Genomic DNA, 18,777 nt, shown 5'->3' with positions numbered 1-18,777 from the left:
GGGGAAAGAAACCAAAACTTTAATTACATTAAAATTAAGGACTTCTTTACCAAAAGACATCCAAAAAAAAAAAATTGTGAAAAGGAGAAGCCACTAAGGTATTTGCAAAAAATGTAACCAATAAAGGATTAACCTCCTGAATATGAAAAGGACTCATAATTATGAATCAGCATGAGAAAGATAACCCAATAGAAAACAGTTAAAAGACATGAACTATTTCAGAGGGGAAACAAAAATGACCCATAAACATATGCAAAGATGTTTAACTTCATTAGTAATCAGAGAACTGACAAAATGTAAGTTAGACAATCTCAAGGGTAAAAATATGAAGCAATGGGAACTCACACATTGGTAGTGGGAGCGCATATTGGTAAAACCACTCTGAAGAACAATTTCACCTCGTTTTTTTTTTTTTTTAAATAAAGGTACTGGGGATTGAACCCAGGACCTTGGGCATGCTAAGCATGTGCTCTACTACTGAGCTATGCCTACCCCCCAACAATTTCACCTCTTCTTGTAAAGTTGCACATTTCAAGACTTACCATTCTGTGTATGTATCTTCCTATATGTATGCCTGAATGTGTGTTTGTACATTTATATGTGTACCCTACATACACAACACACTGGGGGGGGGTCCCTTTTATAAATATACAGTAAAAGACATATATTTTCTGGTCATAACAGAAAAAAAACACCCCTATAAATAACCTAAAGGTCCACTGATGACAAAGAATGGATAAATTCTAGTACATTCCCAAAGTGAAATATTATTCAGCAATGACAATGAATAAACTATAGCTACAAAAAAACTTATGAAGAATATTGGCAATTTAATATTGAGTAAGAAAAAATAACCCAGTATACTATTCCTATAAACTCAAGAAAACTAAATAATATATTATCTAAATTTGTATATATGTTTAAACATTTTAAAGCAATAGAATGACTCACAGAAATAAGTTATAGAGTTGCAAAGGAGTCAAGTGGATGAGAAAAGGAAGTAGCACACAGGTAGAATTGGTAATGGTTTAATTCTGAGGTTGGGTTTAGGTATATGACTGCTCATTTTATTGTTATGCATATATTTAGCATGTATCCTTCTATATGCACTGACTATTACATTTTAAAAGGATAATTTCTTTAAGAAGGAAGTGATTTTCCTAAGACTATACTGCTGGTTAGTGGAGACACCAAAAGACAGAAGTTTCTAGGCCCACACTTCACAAAACTTTCACAATGCTAGGTATGTATTAGGAACTAAAGAGACATTTGTTGATGCAACATGAATTTCATGACTACGTAAATTATTAATTCCAAACATGGATTCTATAAGTCCCTTAATATGTCTTCTGCTTTGATTTCATTTGATTTTACACTGATTACATTGCCTTCATTAGTATGTTTGATAAGTAGTATGCCTAAATTTGAACAAGAATATTTTAATTAAACTGCCTGCATTTCAAAACAGGGATATATATTCTACCGACACTTTTCATCAAAACCTAGGATTTAACTCAAATTAACTATGATTATAACTTCAAAAATAGATTTTATTTACAGAATTCCATTTTATGGAACATTACTCAGCCATAGAAAAGAATGAAATAATGCCATTTGCAGCAACATGGATAGACCTAGAGATTATCATACTAAATGAAGTAAGTCAAAGTGGGGAGGGTATAGCTCAGTGGTATGGTAGAGCATGTGCTTAGCATACATGAGTTTCTGGGTTCAATCCCCAGTACCTCTATTAAAAACATAAATAAATAAAAATAAAAATAAAAATAAAAATAAAAATAAAACAAACCTAAATGAATTAAGTCACACAAAGATAAATATCATATGATACAACTCATATGTGGAATCTAAAATACGATACAAATGAATTTATTTACAAAACAGAAACAGACTCACAAACATAGAAAACAAAATTATGGTTACCAAAGGGGAAGTCGGGGAGAGATAAATTAGGAGTCTGGGATTAACAGATACACACTACTATATGTAAAATAGATAAACAACAAGGACTTAATAGCACAGAGAACTATATTCACTACCTTGTAATAACCTATAATGGAAAAGAATCTGAAAAATAATATTTATATAGCTGAATCACTTTGCTGTACATCAGAAACTAACACAATACTGTAAATAAACTATACTTCAATTAAAAAGAAAATATTTAAAGAAAAAAAGAAACACTCACCTAAAGTGGGGCGGAAGTGAAAAGAATTCCATTTTATGAAACTGCTCCATTGCTATGGCTATTATCCTGTGGTTGAATCACTGGCTATAATAAACATAGCAAGCACCCAATTCAGCTCCACCATACAATTGGTTCTCAAATATGTACATATGAATTGTCTTCTTATGGGCGCCCCTCCTATCTCCTAGCAGCTGTGACTCAGCCATTCAAGTGCTGCCTCTCTATGTACCTCTGTGCAGCTTAACTGTGTTCATGCGTAGAGGTGAGTAAGCGTCTTTGGGACTTAATGTCAGGTGCCCACTGGCAAAGACGACAGTGCTGGGACTGCCCAGGAAGGCTGCCCATCATACACCAAAAGTGTTCTCTCTTCCATTAGAGCTGTTAGCTAAGAGGTTAATATAATCAGACTGAGTTCAGTTCTAGAGAACAGTACTAACAAAGGCATGGGGCTACATCTGATCCCCAGACATTCAGGTAGTGTAAAACCAAAGTACAACCACCAATTAAAAGCCCATGAACAGCATGAACAGCACTTCCTAAAATTTGTCATTGTTCCCATTTTAAAGTACAGACAATTTAGTTCACACTCATTACTATTAAAGAAGTAAAATTTGGGGCAGAGTACAGTCAAATGAGCAACCAAGAGACGGAGACCTAAAGAGTAACAGAGATAACCCAATAGAAAATAGTAAAAAACCAAACAAACAAACAAACAAAAAAACCCAAAAAACAAAAAAACCCCACTATTAGACTATGAAGCCTAAACATTATATGAAATTATAAATCTGGGAGAGAACTTAAATATAGACGACTGGGGAGCCCTTGCAGTTCACAGAAGAGGAAATTGAGGATGTAGGTTACAGAGCTGAGCCTGGAATTTCTATTTCTGAACTCCATCTTGGACAAGCCATCTGTCCTCTCTCTGTCCATTTCTTCAGCTGTAAAATGAAGAGGCTAGGTGACTAAAAGGTCTCCAAGATCCTTCACCAGTCCTAGAACTTGCAGACCATGTAGCAGTCCAAGCTCTTCATTTTACAGGTGGTAAGGCTAGCAAACTACAGTTATTTACGGGACAGTCTTTCATTCCTGGTCTATACACACTTTAGATTCATTCGTTCATCTTCACATGATCCTAGGACATAAGTGTAATGTTAATTTTATGTGTCATCTTGACCGGGCCACCCTGAAAGTGCCCAGATATTTGGTCAAACATTATTCTGGGTGTACCTGTAAGGGTACTCCTGGAAGAGATTAATATTTGAGTCGGTAGACAGAGTAAAGCAGGGTGCCCTCCATAACGTGAGTGGACCTCATTAATTCAGTTGAAGGCCTAAACAGAACAACAAGACTGACCTTCCTTTGAGTAAAGGGCAACTCCTCTTGCCTAATGGCCTTTAAGCTGGGACACTGGTTTAACTGGCCTCCCGACTTGAACTGAAGCACTGGTTTCTCCTGGGTATTTATTAAGCCTGCTAGCCTTTGGACTGAAGCTTACACTATCAGCTCTCCAGGTTCGCAGGCCCTCCCACTAGGGCTGCAGCTACATCACGGGCTCTCCTGGGTCTCTAGCTTGCTGACTGCAAATCTTGGGACTTGTCAGCCTCCATAATCGTATGAGCTAATTCCTTATAAGTTTCTCTGTATGTGTATGTGTGTGTGTGTATGTGTATGAAGAAATTTATTTATATATTTACATATAAATAAAATAGTAAATATATAGGTATTTACACACACACACACCATATTGACTGTTTCTTTAGAGAACTCTAATAAGCAAATGTGTATAATGAATTAGTGCTTGAAATGCACTTAAAACAGTGCCAGCAATTTACTTCTCGGGTTTTAGCTGTTATCATAATGGTAAGAAGGCAAAGACAACTTACAACTAAAACAATTCCATAAACCTGCAATACATCAATGAAGTCACAGATGAGTAATTCAAGGCACTGAATGGAATAGTTGTTTCTGCACACAGACAAGAGAACACAGATGCCTACACTGAAGGTAAAATAAAAAACTTATTTCAAATTTTGATCCATATGAAATCATAAGATTATTTTCATCCTGATGTATTAAGGGCTTAAATGAGACTCCTAGCTACTACCATTTTTGGATATCTGGTACCCAGCAAAACTACAATAAACTCATAAAAATAATGACATTAGAAGTACTTACACATCGATAAAACTGTTCCTTAAATTTAAAAAACAAGTATTTGTTAAAATAGCTAGACTAAAAAGTTATCAGGAAGATTTACAAAATGAAAAAATACTTTAATCAGTAAATACCTCATTTCTTATTTATAGAGAAGTGAATACTTTTAAAAGTATAATAGCAAACTTCAAGACAGTCAATATTGCAAGTATGTGTACAATGGGGATACTCATAAAGTTATTCATTAAGTACATCAGAGAACACTAAATACTTAAAAATATAATGAAAAAGAGATGATATTGTATATATTACAAAACACAGCATGCTAGAGGAAATGGCTTCATTTCTAAAATATGAGTACAGATAATTTTTAAAAACTGAACACAACAGTGATGGCTAAAGACTGGACAATTTTATCCCAGTCAAGCTCTAAAAGTCTGATTACAAATGGGAAACATGATTAAAAATACAGATAGGAATCAAATTTCATTCATTCAGCAAATATTTATTGAGCAAATGTCAGGCAGTAAAGCATCAGTGACACAGCAATAAGCAAAAATGATGACAATTCTTATCTTCATGGAATTTACTACGTAGAGGGAAGCTTGATACTATATAAGTTAGCAAGCAAATATAGAGTCATTGTGAGAAGAGTATAAAGGAAAGGTTCATAGTGCTATGAGGACCTGGGAAACTGCCACTTCCTTAGGGAAATAACAATCAAGTTGAGCCCTGAGAGATGAGTAAGAGTTCAGGCAACTGACTAAAGAAGAGAAGTTTTCCTGGGCACATATTGGGAGAAAACTCTAGTTCAAAAAGACACATGCACCCCAGTGTTCACAGCAGCACTATTTACAATAGCCAAGACATGGAAACAACCTAAATGTCCATTAACAGATGAATGGATAAAGAAAATGTGGTGTGTGTGTGTATGTATATATGTGTGTATGTGTGTATATATATATATATATACATACATACATATATATACACACATACATACACAATGGAACACTACTCAGCCATAAAAAGGAATGAAATAGTGTCATTTGCAGCAACATGGATGGACTGACCTAGAGATGATCATACTAAGTGAAGTCAATCAGACAGAGAAAGACAAATACCATATATCATCACTTACATATGGAATCTACAAAAATGACACAAACGAACTTATTTACAAAACAGAAAGAGACTGATAAGCATAGAAAACAAACTTAAGATTACCAAGGGGGAAAGGGAAGGGAAGGATAAATTGGGAGTTTGGGGTTGGCTGATACAAACTACTATGCACAGGATAAACACGGTTCTACTGTACAGCACAGGGAACTATAGTCAATGGCTTGTAGTAACCTATAATGAAAAAGAATATGTATATATATACATATGTATAACTGAATCACTATGACTATACACCAGAAACTAATACAACATTGTAAATCAACTATACTTCAATTAAAAAAATAAAGGAGAGAAGTTTACTAGACAAGGGAAATGGTATATACAAGCCCTTTGACAGATGAAACAGAAAAAGTGAGGATGACTTTTTGCTGAAACAGAAAAATCCACCCTAAAATTCACATAGAATCTCAAAGGACCTTGAACAGCCAAAACAATCTTGAAAAAGAATAAAGTTGGAGGCCTCATACTTTCTGATTTCAAAACTTATAAAACTATGGTAATCAAAACCATGTAGTACCAGCACAAAGGAAGACATATTGACCAATAGAACAGAATACAGAGGCCCAGAAATGCACTCTCACATATACGGTCAAATCATCTTTCACTAGGGTGTCAAGGCCACTCAGTGGGGAAAGAAGGCTCTTTTCAACAAGTGGCATTGGGAAAACTGGATATCCACATGCAAAAGAATCAGGTTAGACCCTTACCTTATATGACATACAGAAATTTAATTCAAAATGGATTAAAGATCTAAATGTAAGACCTAAGACAATAAAAATCGTAGAAGAAAACACAGGGGAAAAGCTTCATAACATTGGATTTGGCAATGATTTCTTAGATATGATACTAAAAAAGCATGGACAACAAAAGCAGAAAGGGACAAATGGGACTCCATCAAGTTTAAGAACACCTGTGCATCAAAGGAAACAATCAAAAGAGTAAAAAGGCAAATTATTGAATGGAAGAAAATATTTGGAAATCATATATTTGATAAAGGGTTCACATCTAGCATATATAAAGAACTCCTATAATTCAACAGCAACAACAAAAAAACTTGATAAAAAATGAGCAAACCACTTGAATAGACACTTCTCCAAAGATGATATACAAATGGCCAAAAGCATATGAAAATATGTTCAACATCACCAATCATCAGAGAAATGCAAATTTAAACCACAACAAGATACTACTACATGCCCATTAGGATGGCTCCTACCAAAAAACCCCAAAACCAAAAAAGGTGTTGGTGAGGATGTGGAGAAACTGGAACTCTTCTGCAATGGTGATGGGAATGTAAAATGGTGAAGCTGCTATGGAAAATAGTACACAGGTATCTCAAAAAATTAAACGTAAAACTGCCATATGATTCAGTAATCCCATTCCTGGGTATTCACCCAAAAGAATTAGAACTAGGATCTCAAAGAAATATTTGCACACCTTTGTTAATAGCAGCATTATTCACAAGAGGTGGAAGGAGCCCAAATGTCCATCAGTAGATGGCTGGATAAACAAAATGCACTATATATATAACAAAATACCATTCAGCCTTAAAAAGAAAGACAATCATGTCATGCTACAGCACGGATGAACCAACCTTGAGGCCATTACGCTAAGTGAAATAAACCAGTCACAATAAGAAAAATATGATAGGATTCCATTAATTATGAGGTATCTAAAATAGTCAAATTCATAAAAACAGGAAGTAGAATGGTGGTTGCCAGGGGCTGGGGAAAAGGAAGGGTTGGGACTAACAGCTTATAGGTACAGTGTTTCTTTTTGGGGTGATGGAAATGTCCGGAATTAGATCATAGTGATGGCTGCAGAATATAATGAATATACTAAAAACCCACATGCAAACTTTAAGATGGTGAATTTATCATGTGAATTATATCTCAATTTTAAAAAATGAAAGAAGTAAAAGTGAATACTCTCTGGATAAAGACCTGACCAGTATTGGAAAGTCACTGAAGGCTCTCAGATACGTATTTGTAAAAAAAATCCTTCTGATGCTGTGCAGAGGATGGAATGGAGGGGGCAGGACTAGAGATCATCTATTGGCAACGGTCCAGATAAGTGACAGTGGTAGCTTGGATGGTGGTAGGGATGGGAAAGCAGAGAAGGGGAAGGATCTGAGAACTCTTTCAGAAACAGAATCTACTGGATTTGCTGAGATTAGACGTAGGAAATGAAGGGAAAGGGAGTACTAAGGATGAGTGCTAGGTTTCGAGCTTGAACTGCTGGGTAGGGGATGGTGCCATTTGTTGAAAGAGGAAAGACGGGAGGAGGAACAAACACAAAAGAGGAGGGAGCTGATGCCTTGGACTAGAGTGGCAGTCGTGATGATAAAGAAAAGTAGTATCAACAGCATGTGGTGATGCATGGTTATTTGAGAATAAGATGTAATTCATGCTCTGGTAAGAGGTGACCAATGACATGGTCAGGTCTGAATGTCTATTAAGAGCCATGCTGGCTGGCGACAGTGAAACAGAAGTGTTACTGTAAGGAATGTGCTCCTGGACAAAGGCCTGATCCCCAGCCTTTTAAATGACCTTTTAAATGACCACTAGTCCTCAGGATAAACTACCATGCTGTCCCTACGTAGTGAAGTTTCTGAAAGTATGCAGTTACTATGTAAGCAAGACAACTAAATAACCAATTATATAATATTATATGAAGCAGGGTCATAAAATATTACCCAAAAGCTTATTCCATCCTGGTTCCTTTACCAAATCAGAAAATTGAGGACCACCATCACTGGAGTCAAGGATTTCAGAAAAGAGGACTACAGAGAGATTCCTATAGCTACTGCTGTGGAAACGAAAGTCGCCTGATGTCCACTTTTAGTGCTCCCTTTCTTAAGTCTAAGTTTCACCACAGTAAACAGAAGGCACTTGAAGATTAAGGTTTCGGTCTTCCTGCTGCGTTTAGAGTTGGAACCTAAGCCATCTAACGCTCTAAGCACCACAAGCAATAACTCTGCCTGACTGCTCAGGTAACTGCCTCCTCCTGTAATGAGGCTGCTGATCCCAAGAATCCCATGAACTTCAGTCCTTTGGGTTTCCTACCACCTAGTTCACCTGTCACCTCCTCTACAAATCCCTCCTCCTCCACTCACTGCTGCCAGAGTGAGATCAGGGCCTTCATCTGAATGCCTGTGGCACTTAATGTGTGTGCCTTCAAGAGGTCAGCACTCATGACCTACTGCCTTATGAGGAGGTCAGTCCTGTGTGTGGTCTTCCATCTCTAAAACACTGCGAGCTACTGGAAATGGGCTGTGCCTTAACATACCTCTAATAGCACCCAAGTAGGGCATGAGTGTTCAAAGGAAGCTTTTGATTCATATGAATATTTTCAGAAAAGAAGCCAGAGTAAATTGTGCACTACACTATAGATCCCTTAATCTATGTTACTGCAAACAACATTAATTGTGAAACTTAAAGAACCACCCCACTGCTTACACAACAGGTGTAACTTACATAATCTGCTCTACCCAGCTGTTACTTATTTGTGACCGTTCCCTCCTGATTTCTGCTCCTCGTTGATCTGCAGGATTACTGCATCTTCCAGCATGATTTCCTGATTTATTCCTTGCCCAAATCATAAAAGAACTATTAATTTTCCTTCTTGATAAGTTTTAAAAAGGCTGAAAGTTACAAATAACCAGAGAGATATCCCTGGTTTTCCATGCCCATAAAATTAAAAAAACAATCCTGGAGTAAAATAATATTTATAAATATTGCCATAAAATTCATACACTAGCCCAAGAATTTTATTTTTTCCTTTTGGCAGTTTTTCCTATATAGTCATCCTTAACTAAATACTCTTCAGTACGCCCACCCTTTGGAATTGTGTTATCCAAAAGGATTTTTTAAATCAGGTGCCTATGAGCTCACAACTAGCTATGTATACAGAATGGGATGAAGAAATGATGCAAATGAGTGTTGGGACTATGGGTAAATGGATGGAACATGGAGGAGTGGGGGCAGTAACAAAAGTCCCAAAGTCAGAAAAAATGAAAATCCACGAACTTAGTGATGCTCCAGAGAGGAAACCAGCAAGTGTTGACGCTAAACTGGCAGAAACATCAATACTTCCTGGCTCCCCCACTGGGGGCATCAATTTACCACCGGCAGGCTGCTCTTCTGGTGCAAGTGACAAATAGTGAATGCGTTCAACGATATGGAAAGGAATGACATCCAGATGCATGTGTGCACAGCAATGAAAAGGTGGTGATTGCTGGGAGTCTCAGTTCTGCTGCTTGACTATCTTCATGATCAAGGGCAAGTCATTTCCCTTCACTGAAAAATACCAGGATCTCCTAACAGTGTGTAGGAAAAAGTTAAGATAGTAGGCCTGAGACTGATATTCTTAAAAAGGCCTGCTTGAAAGGTTGGTACTCAGCTGGTGTCTGGGGAAGTGGGTTTTGAGAAGGTCCCTACCATGCTAACTGATACAGTTTACACTGAATACCTGTTTTCCTTCTGGGAGTCTGAAATTTGGGGAGGTACTAGGCAGAGGGTGTCCATGTGGCCCTGGGCACTGAGTCCTGAATAAGCTTCCGTGGTAGACAACTCACTGCTGGAGGAATGAAGCACAACCTGCAGGACTCCAGCGGGAGAGGACTGTTGGCAGCTGCCTGCTTTCCTCCAGACTTGGCCTCATGAGCCTTTTCCCTCTGCTGACTTTGCTTTGTAGCCTTTTGCTGTAATACATCACAGCTGTGAGTAGAATTAACGCTGAATCCTGTGAGTTCTGCCAGTAAACCACCGGACGCGGCCGTGGTTCTGGGGACCACCCCCAAAACTGGTATACTATATATAGTGTTGAATAGCCCACCAAACGTTTCCAACAACCTTGCGAAGTAGGTATTACGTTCATTCTATAGATGAAGAAAGTAAAGTTCAGAGAGGAGAGCGGAGTGTACACAGAAAAATATTTCTGTGTTTATTAAATACAGGTGTTCTCAAATTTGAGTGACCAGAGAACCACCTAGAGTGCCTGCTAAAAATGCAGTTTCCTGGGACCTATCACCTGAGACTTGGATTCCGTAGGTTAAGAATATGTATTCTAATAAGCTTCCCAGATGACTTGTATGCAAGTAGTCCAATGACCACATTTGAGGAACACCTTGATGTATATGAACTATAGTACCCAATTCCCAAGCTAGGCAGAACGAGGACTTGGACTAACCCTTTTAACAAGGTTAAGGCTCTTTTCACAGCAAAACGACTTTCAAATCCCTCAAACTGCACAGCTCCTCGGGTTATTCTGCCGTCTCACTGCAGGTATCCACCCAGCTGATGGCAATTGAGTACAAACAGAGGACCGTATGTTACATTCCCAGCATCAGCTACTAAGTGGTATCTTGAATCCAAATAATGCACATTTGCCATAAAAGTCAAAAGACATACAACTCTTGGAGAGTTAACACTGCGGCTTTGGTTTTCAAAAATATTCGATGTGCTGGTGGGATGGGAAAATAAAAGCTTATGCATGGGATTTAAACAAAAAGGATATGAATCTGCTTACAATTTTAGAAGTTAAGGACAGTATACTAATTATAGTTTTCTACGAATGGCCAAGAAAGGGGAGTGCACTAAAGATAATCTTTCTGGCCAATTGAAAAAACAACCTCAAGTAAATGTTAAACTTTTTCTCATTACTTTTTAAGTGGGCATGAAAGTATTATTCTTTCTCATTTAGAATGAATATAGTGTGGTAGTTTGTCAACTGAAAGGATGTTATTTTCAGTGGTATGCACTTACTAGTAGCCCAGTCTGAAATGCCTAAGCTTCTTGGTAGCTGCTCATTTTTCAACTGTTAATTACCGACTCAGACTGTGTTATCAACTCCAAAAAGTATTTATTGAGCATCTACTGTTTATCTGATGCTATGCTAAAGGCATAATCATCAAGAAGATGGCTCTGATTTCCCAATACCTAAGTGAAGAAGAAGAGACTAGGAAAATACAGCCACCATAATATTTTAAGACAACATATAATGGAGGAGCCTAAAAAAAATACACAGTATCTGCTTTACAGAGTAGTCCTCACCAATCCTCCCATATTCTATTAGATAAATATGGGGCAAAAAATGGGTAACAATCTGTATTTCACAAATACATATTAACCTACCAAATCTGTATAGCCACAGTCCAACATTATCTGTGAAGCACAGATAATCAAGAAGTCAGCCGAACCAGCAATCCCTCCGCACACTGCAGTAATTGAGGGGGCTGTCTGCCAATATGCTGGCATAGGGCATCCTGAGCCCGTATCTGCAGTGCTGAGCATTCATCATTAAATTGCGGTAGTGTTAACATATGCTGCAGCCATGCTAATGTTTGTTTGACAATCAACCACTAATCTACCCTTACACCAGGCCAGGAAGGTTAAGTGTTAAGTGAATGGAAATGAACTTGAAAACAGCACCTAATTCACTTCCTCAAGCCACCCAACCAGAAACCTCCCCCCGCCCAGTCTCAAGAATTCCAGATGCAAAAGATTAAACCATATAAAGCACTACAGATGTACAAGAAACTGCACCACCTGGGGAAAAAAAAAAACCATTGTGTCCCATGTTTCACCCTCTTTGGGAGAACCAATCAACCATGTTAGACAAGCTGTCAGCCTTAATGATTTTTTTTTCCATCACAAACCAGTATTTGAATTCTCTCCTGGGCTAGTTCTTTGCATATCATCCAGACACAGGAATGTTGGTTATGGTTCTCCCAGGGGCCACTGGCCATCCTTTACCTCCCAGAACCCACTGCCCAGCTGCCGGTCAACTGGCAGCCTGGATGAGGAAACAAGCTCATTTGGACAGTTACATCAATATGAAAATAGCCAGCTACACCTGCTCAAATCACACATCTGCTAAAAGCTCATTAAGAGCACTGGAAACTACCTGATTTGTAGGCACTCAATATTACCCACTAACGGGCTGAATTACAACAATAATCACCAACAGGAGCAAACAGTAAACCCTTATAGAAAGTATTTAGAAGATATTCAGAGTTTTATGTTGCTTAATCAGTAAGACAGGTCAGGAAAAGGACAAAACTTGTCTCCAAGTTATTTAACATTTCTTTCAAGTAACAGTGATTCATTCCTAAATAGGTTTCCCACTTTACAAGGCTCAGGCTAACATCTATTTGCAAAAGAGCAGTTTGCCATGTATAGGTCACAGTGAAGGTGTCCAAAGCAACAAATTCTTTTTTATCTGAAATCCAAGCAACCAGAAAATAACCGAGATTGTTCACTCTATTTCTGGTAGAAAGAGAAATGACACGTTAGTATATAATAGTAACTTATTCACAAAAAGCAAGTTGCGTGGTATGTCGCAAATGTGTTACCGAGCAGTCAACACATCCCCCGAATCTACAGCCGTGCATGTAATGACAGTTAAAGCTCCTGAAGACAGGGACTTTGTTTGTCTTGCTCACCAATGTGTCCCAAGGCCGACCACAGTGCCCAATACCTAACAGCTGCTCAGTGAATATTTGTTGAATGAAATAGTGCTCTGCAAGATCATAAAATGGTGTAATCATCTAAGATTTGCTACAATCAGTATAGCATCCTCATTAGATATATTTATTCTAATACTTAAAAAATTGGTAATCAGTATATGGCATAACTCAATGTTCAGGTTCTGATCACAGTTCCAATGTGGGGGGTGGTCCCAGCACCAACAAGCAATTCTCAGACACCAGCTGGGTGTCCTATAATTCAACTCAATTCTGACACTATCTACCCGGAGATGGCATCAGATACCCCAGGTTAAGGTCTCAGCCCTGAGACGCCCCCCGCCCCCCCCGCCCCACTTCCTATGCCAGTAGCAAGTCCAGGATGTCACCAGTGTTTCTGACCAACTCACTACAAACTGGAGGTTCCAACAACCCCCACCTTGGGTTTCAGACACCAGCCTCAAATCCAGGTAGTTATCTGTACTTCTGACCAACTGGCTGTAAGTCAGAGGTTCCTACAACCTCCTCCTTGGGTTTGATTAATTTGCTAGAGAGGCTCACAGAACTCAGAGAAACATTTTACTTACTAGATTACCTGTTTATTATAAAAGGATGTAACTCAGGAACAGCCAGACGGAAGAGAAGTAGAGGGCAAGGTGTGTGGAAGGGGCACAGAGCTTCCACGCCCTCTCCAGGTGAGCCACTCTCCCGTATCTCCACAAGTTCACCAACCCGGAAGCTCTCCAAACCCCGTCTTTCTGGATTTTTACAGAGACTTCATTACATAGGCAAGACTGACTAACCCACTGGCCATTGGTGACTGAACTCCATCACCAAGTCCTCTCCATCCCCTAGAAATCTGCAGGGGTGGGTCGAGGTGGGACTGAAAGTTCCAACCCTCCTCTGGTACCCAGCCCTCAACCTGAGGTGCTTTCCCAAAGTTACCTCATTAACGTAATAAGCCATCCTTATTGCTCTCATCACCAGAAATTCCAAGAGATTTAGGAGCTCTGTGCCAGAAACAGGGACAAAGACCAAATATATATTTGTTATTATAAAACACAGTATCACATCCAATTAACTGGAACTCCTCATTCTCATAAGGAAGGATTTACTATAAATATCACTGCCTATAAGTAGAAGTTATTATTTATGTGAAACATAAAAATTGTTCATTCAACAAATATTTATCCAACACCTACCAGGCACCAGGCACTGTGCCAACTGTCCCTGCCCCCAGCAGCTTTCACAGTCTAGGGCAGCCTTTCTCAATTGGAATTCCTCATTTCCAGGTGCGAATGGGAGATAAGTATCACACACAAAGGATTCCCTAGGGCACTAGGGGTTGCTTCTCTCCTGGTTGAGAAAGACTAATAATGTAGGGTGTCACACAAGTTAAAAGGAAATTACAATATAATATGATAATAAAAGGTTGCTTTTAGTAGGGTCAAATTTACCTGTTAAACTATGAACTACCTGGTAGGAGCCAAGATGCACAGACCATTTGTAAGGCTTGTGTAAAAGCAAAAATACTGCAATACAAACATTCAGATAAATATCTAAACATAATAAAATAAACTCACCAATATTTCCATGCTCAGCAATGTCAGGCCAAGGATTTTAGTAAAATGAAACAGGAAAAAAAAAAGTTTAATTACCCTTGATAATGATAACTCAAGGAGGAAACTAAAAACCTTGCTCTTAAAAAAATTAAATAAAATAAAAATTTCCTGAATTATCTTGTTAATTGCCTCCATAGACTGCTTCACTGGACTGGCCTTGCTTTGGACTCAGTTATAAATTAGCTACCTAGCTCATTAAATCTTAGTTTGATTTTTTTTGTCTTATTTTGAATTTTCATTATACCTTATGCCGTCTAATTTCTTTCCTGTCCTAGGCCTCTCTGACTGATAGGACATTTTCTATGTGATATTATTACTATATGCTGCATGCTTTATGGAACCAAAGCAGTTTGAGAGCTTCTAGAATCAGATAAAAATTTTTTCCAGTATTTCAACTCGAAATTTAACCTTTTATATTTCAATGATCTAGAGGGACGGTGTAGCTCAGTGGTAGAGTGCATGCTTACCATGTGTGAAGTCCTGGGTTTAATCCCCAGTACTTCCATACAAATAAATATTTAAATATATATCAATGATCTAAACAGTCAAACCGGTTTAATATCACTCTGACAAGCTAATTAAACAGCATCCACTTGGCCAAGCCCCCCTGATCTACTTTATTAAAGAATGTCTTATTTTAAATCGTTAGCATGAAATAGTCAAATGGGGGTGGATTCTTGTTGTTTAGATTCTCATTAAACTTTTAAACCCAAGTGAAAATGCTATTGGAATCACTAGGAATTTTATTAAGAGTAAGACAATAACATAAAAGTCCCTGTCTCTTAAGTCTCAACCAGTCCAGACTTCCAATTAAACACGCTTTTAAAGGAAATGTACACAGAAAGGTACTATTATTTATTTATTGTATCTGGGGAGAATAGGGATGTTGACTGGGAATAGGTGGTGTTTTTACTATACTCATAGAAATCCCATCCTTAAATCTTTAAGACCTCCCTACATATCTAAATCCTAAAATCCTACACCAAATCAATTTCTTTCTACGTCAAAACTGTCAAAAGTAAAGTCATAATTCATCAGAAAGGAAAGAAGACAATTATCAATGGCAAAGACATCAGGGCCACAGCTTTAAAAAATATAGTGAATCACTGTTTCTTTTAGCTTGAAATTAGAGAACCTGGGGAAATAAATAGCGTTTTTAAACCGACTCAGCAAACACTACAGAGCCACAGAAGATGATACAACCTCCCATGTCAGGTTTAAAAATGTAACGTCCTGTCCTAACCTGCAGTATCTAGTTCTCAGTGACCAACAACTACAATCAACTCCACTGTAATTTATTTCACATTCAAAGTCAATTTCAGACACAAATAGACACAGAAAAAAACCCACTTAATTTTGAAAGGAATTCATAGCCCCATCTCTGAAACAGAAAGGCACACAACTTGGACTATATCTACATTGCTGTGCAAATCTCAAAGTCCAACCTAAATCTTTAGTTGTACCCTCCTAATGACTTAAATGGGAGTGCCACTCAATCGCTACCAGGCAAAAGATGGAGACAGCGTTTGGCTTACTGATTAGGGGAGATGAAATCTGCATCACCACTCCCAAAATTTTGAAGTCACTCTTTAGCAATGAGTATCAGAGAGCACGTTTCACATTCAGTCCAAGGGTTTGCGATTAATTCCTTGCCTGAGGCCTAGGGCTCAGATACAACTCCTGAGAGAACCTTTCTGCTTCCAGCACCGGTACAAATTCCGGAGACTTACCATAGTCATGGTTGTGCAGGAAAATGTGAGCAGTCGGGTATTCCAGCGGAAACAATGAGGTCAAAGCTCATTTCAGTGTGAGCATAAGTGATTCTCCGCAGAGATCTTGGACAGGGATGCAAAGTACTAGCCTCAAACCTGCAGGCTGGCACCTCAAACAACTGCTGCAAATTCTGCTGCATGCCCTAGCTTCCAGGGCCAGCGCTGCTTCACTACTAGACTCCCACAACGCAGAGCACTCTTAGCAAAAGGAAAGCAGAGGGGGCTTTTAGACAAATACTTGGGTTGTCTGGTTTGAAATGTTTAAATCCTTAAAAACAAAAACAAAAACAAAAACAAACCACGGGGATGTAAACATCTCAATTTTGAGCCAATGAATTTATTATGAACCTGAGTCCACTTGTTTTCCACAATAAGAATGGCATATGAAAAGATCATCCTTTTCCCAAATATTACAATTAGTCCTCTTTGTCACCTTTCCCTTTTTGTCACCCCCAAATAACACTCCAAGATCACAAGAATCTACGTGAAATAGAACTATGAAGTATAACGCTCTTTTACCTTCTTAGGCTAAAGTGAGAAACCAATTTTAGTCACTTGCTTTAGCAAAGTATCCAGTACAGCCAATTCCTACGGATTTCAAGACCTTGATGTGCAAAACCTCTATTGCTCTGTGCCACAGGTAAATCTACTCCCATTTCGTAAGACATGCTTCTGGGTGAGGTAACCATTTAGAAAAACATTAACCCACTACTATTGTGATAATAATATCCTAAAAGGGCATGTACGATTATTTCATTTAGCCAGGGTACATTTGTGAAAGTTTCAAATGCATAAAAACGAGAACAAATTCATCCGACGCCTGAAAAATGCTAGCAGTGCTTCGATCAGGAATAAAAGCTGGAAAAGAACCAAACCGACAAGTTCTCAAACATACATCGTAAGGGGGGAGGTGGGGGCAGCGCACAGCACTCAACCATTTTTACTAAGGACAGAAAAATAAAAATTTACAGATGAACCCTTTCTTCCACATCATTGGCAGAAATAAAATCCTATTCCCGCCACCTCATTTTGCAGTTGAGGAAGTCGCTACAAATAGAAGCATAGAAGTAAATGGTCCCGGTTTTACTCCAGTCTTAATGTACCCTCTAGGAGTAAACAGGTTACTCAAAAAAGTCAGTAGCCAGAAATTGCTTTTCCCGATGCCAAACTCTCTCGAAATGAAATTCCCTTTTCCGCGGATGTGGAAGGGGGTATACGTGGACGGAGGAGTCCAGCCGCAGCTCGCCTTTCCCCCCGGGTCGCTGTCTGGGGCGTTCCGGACTCGGCGAGGCTTCAGACCCGGCGCCTCCTGGCGGCTCCACCTCCACCCAGCCCACCCTGACAACCGCCCTCGCTTCTATTATACCCGCAAGGTGAGCTTCTTAGGCTGGGTCTCCAAAGTTTGCCCGGCCTCGGGTCAGCGGCCGCCCGCCGGCAGAGCCCCAGGCAAGGCTGAGACCAGCCCAGCCTCCCACTCCTCAGCCCCCAGGTCTTTTTTGGGACCACGGTGACAGGTCTAGGTCTACCTCCATGTGCTCGTGGCACAGGAAACAAAAGAAAGCAACCTCCCTGGTAATAAAACGCCATCTTCGACTAACTGGCAAACTGAGGGGCCCCTGGGTGCGTCCCCCCACGGGCCCCCCACTACCCAGCCCGAGGGCGGCCCCCCGTCCGAGGCAGAGTTTCTAACAGCCCCGGGAAGCTCTGGATAAACTGGACGGGATCGGGGCGGCTTGCGGGGGGGGGCTGCTCCAAGAGCCCTACCTGCCTCCCACCCTGGCCGCCTGGGCAGCGTTTTCCAGTTAAAATTTAAAAGGGCTGGTGGTGGGGGTCTCCCAGAGACGCAATCCCCCCCTTAGAAAATTGTTCCAAAGGACCGGGAGAAGGGGCTGGCGAGCAAGCAAACCCGCACGCGTGGAGCCGCAGCGAGTGTACTTACAAAACGATTAAAGCTCCGGCGGAACATCGCGTCGAAGGCTGCCGGGCGCCGAGCTGGGCTCTACTGGTCTGTCTGGGAAGGTGCCGTCCACAAAACACACTGCGGCGTGAGCCGGCGGCGCGAAAACGGACGGCGAGGCTGGCTGCCCGGCCACCCGGCCGCCCTCCCTCCCTCCTCGCCTCTCCGCACTCCCCCCGCCCCCTGGCCGCCCGCGCCCTCGCGCCCTCGCGCTCTCGGCCCCAGCCGCCCCCGCCCCGCCTCACTCGCAGCCCGCCCCCGCCCCCCGGCCGCCCCGCCCCGTCCGTCTCGGGGGCGGCGGCCCCGCGGCTCCCCCAGCTCCGCCGCCCCGCCACTCCCGCAGCAGCCCGCGGAGAAAGCGAGCCCAGCGCGCGGGGGAGGGATGGCGGAGGAGCGCTAGGCTCCTCCCGCGGGGAGGG

General features: G+C 40.3%; 1 protein-coding gene across 6 annotated transcripts in view; it reads right to left on the bottom strand.

Annotated features, from left to right (window-relative positions):
• The window catches only part of ATP11C (ATPase phospholipid transporting 11C), a 151,676-nt gene extending 133,145 nt beyond the window's left edge, over positions 1–18,531 (bottom strand). For all 6 annotated transcript variants that reach the window (XR_010379523.1, XM_064483253.1, XM_031445067.2 and 3 more), the window contains exon 1: positions 18,341–18,531. Coding sequence is in view for 5 of the 6 variants with exons in the window: in XM_064483253.1 (XP_064339323.1) it covers positions 18,341–18,367 (27 nt within the window). In the remaining variant the exon portion in view is untranslated. The remainder of the gene's footprint in view (positions 1–18,340) is intronic.
• Positions 18,532–18,777: the final 246 nt, after the last annotated feature.

The sequence above is a fragment of the Camelus dromedarius genome, chromosome X (assembly GCF_036321535.1).
Source record: "Camelus dromedarius isolate mCamDro1 chromosome X, mCamDro1.pat, whole genome shotgun sequence".
NCBI lineage: Eukaryota > Metazoa > Chordata > Mammalia > Artiodactyla > Camelidae > Camelus > Camelus dromedarius.
This window is presented reverse-complemented; position numbering and strand designations above follow the sequence as displayed.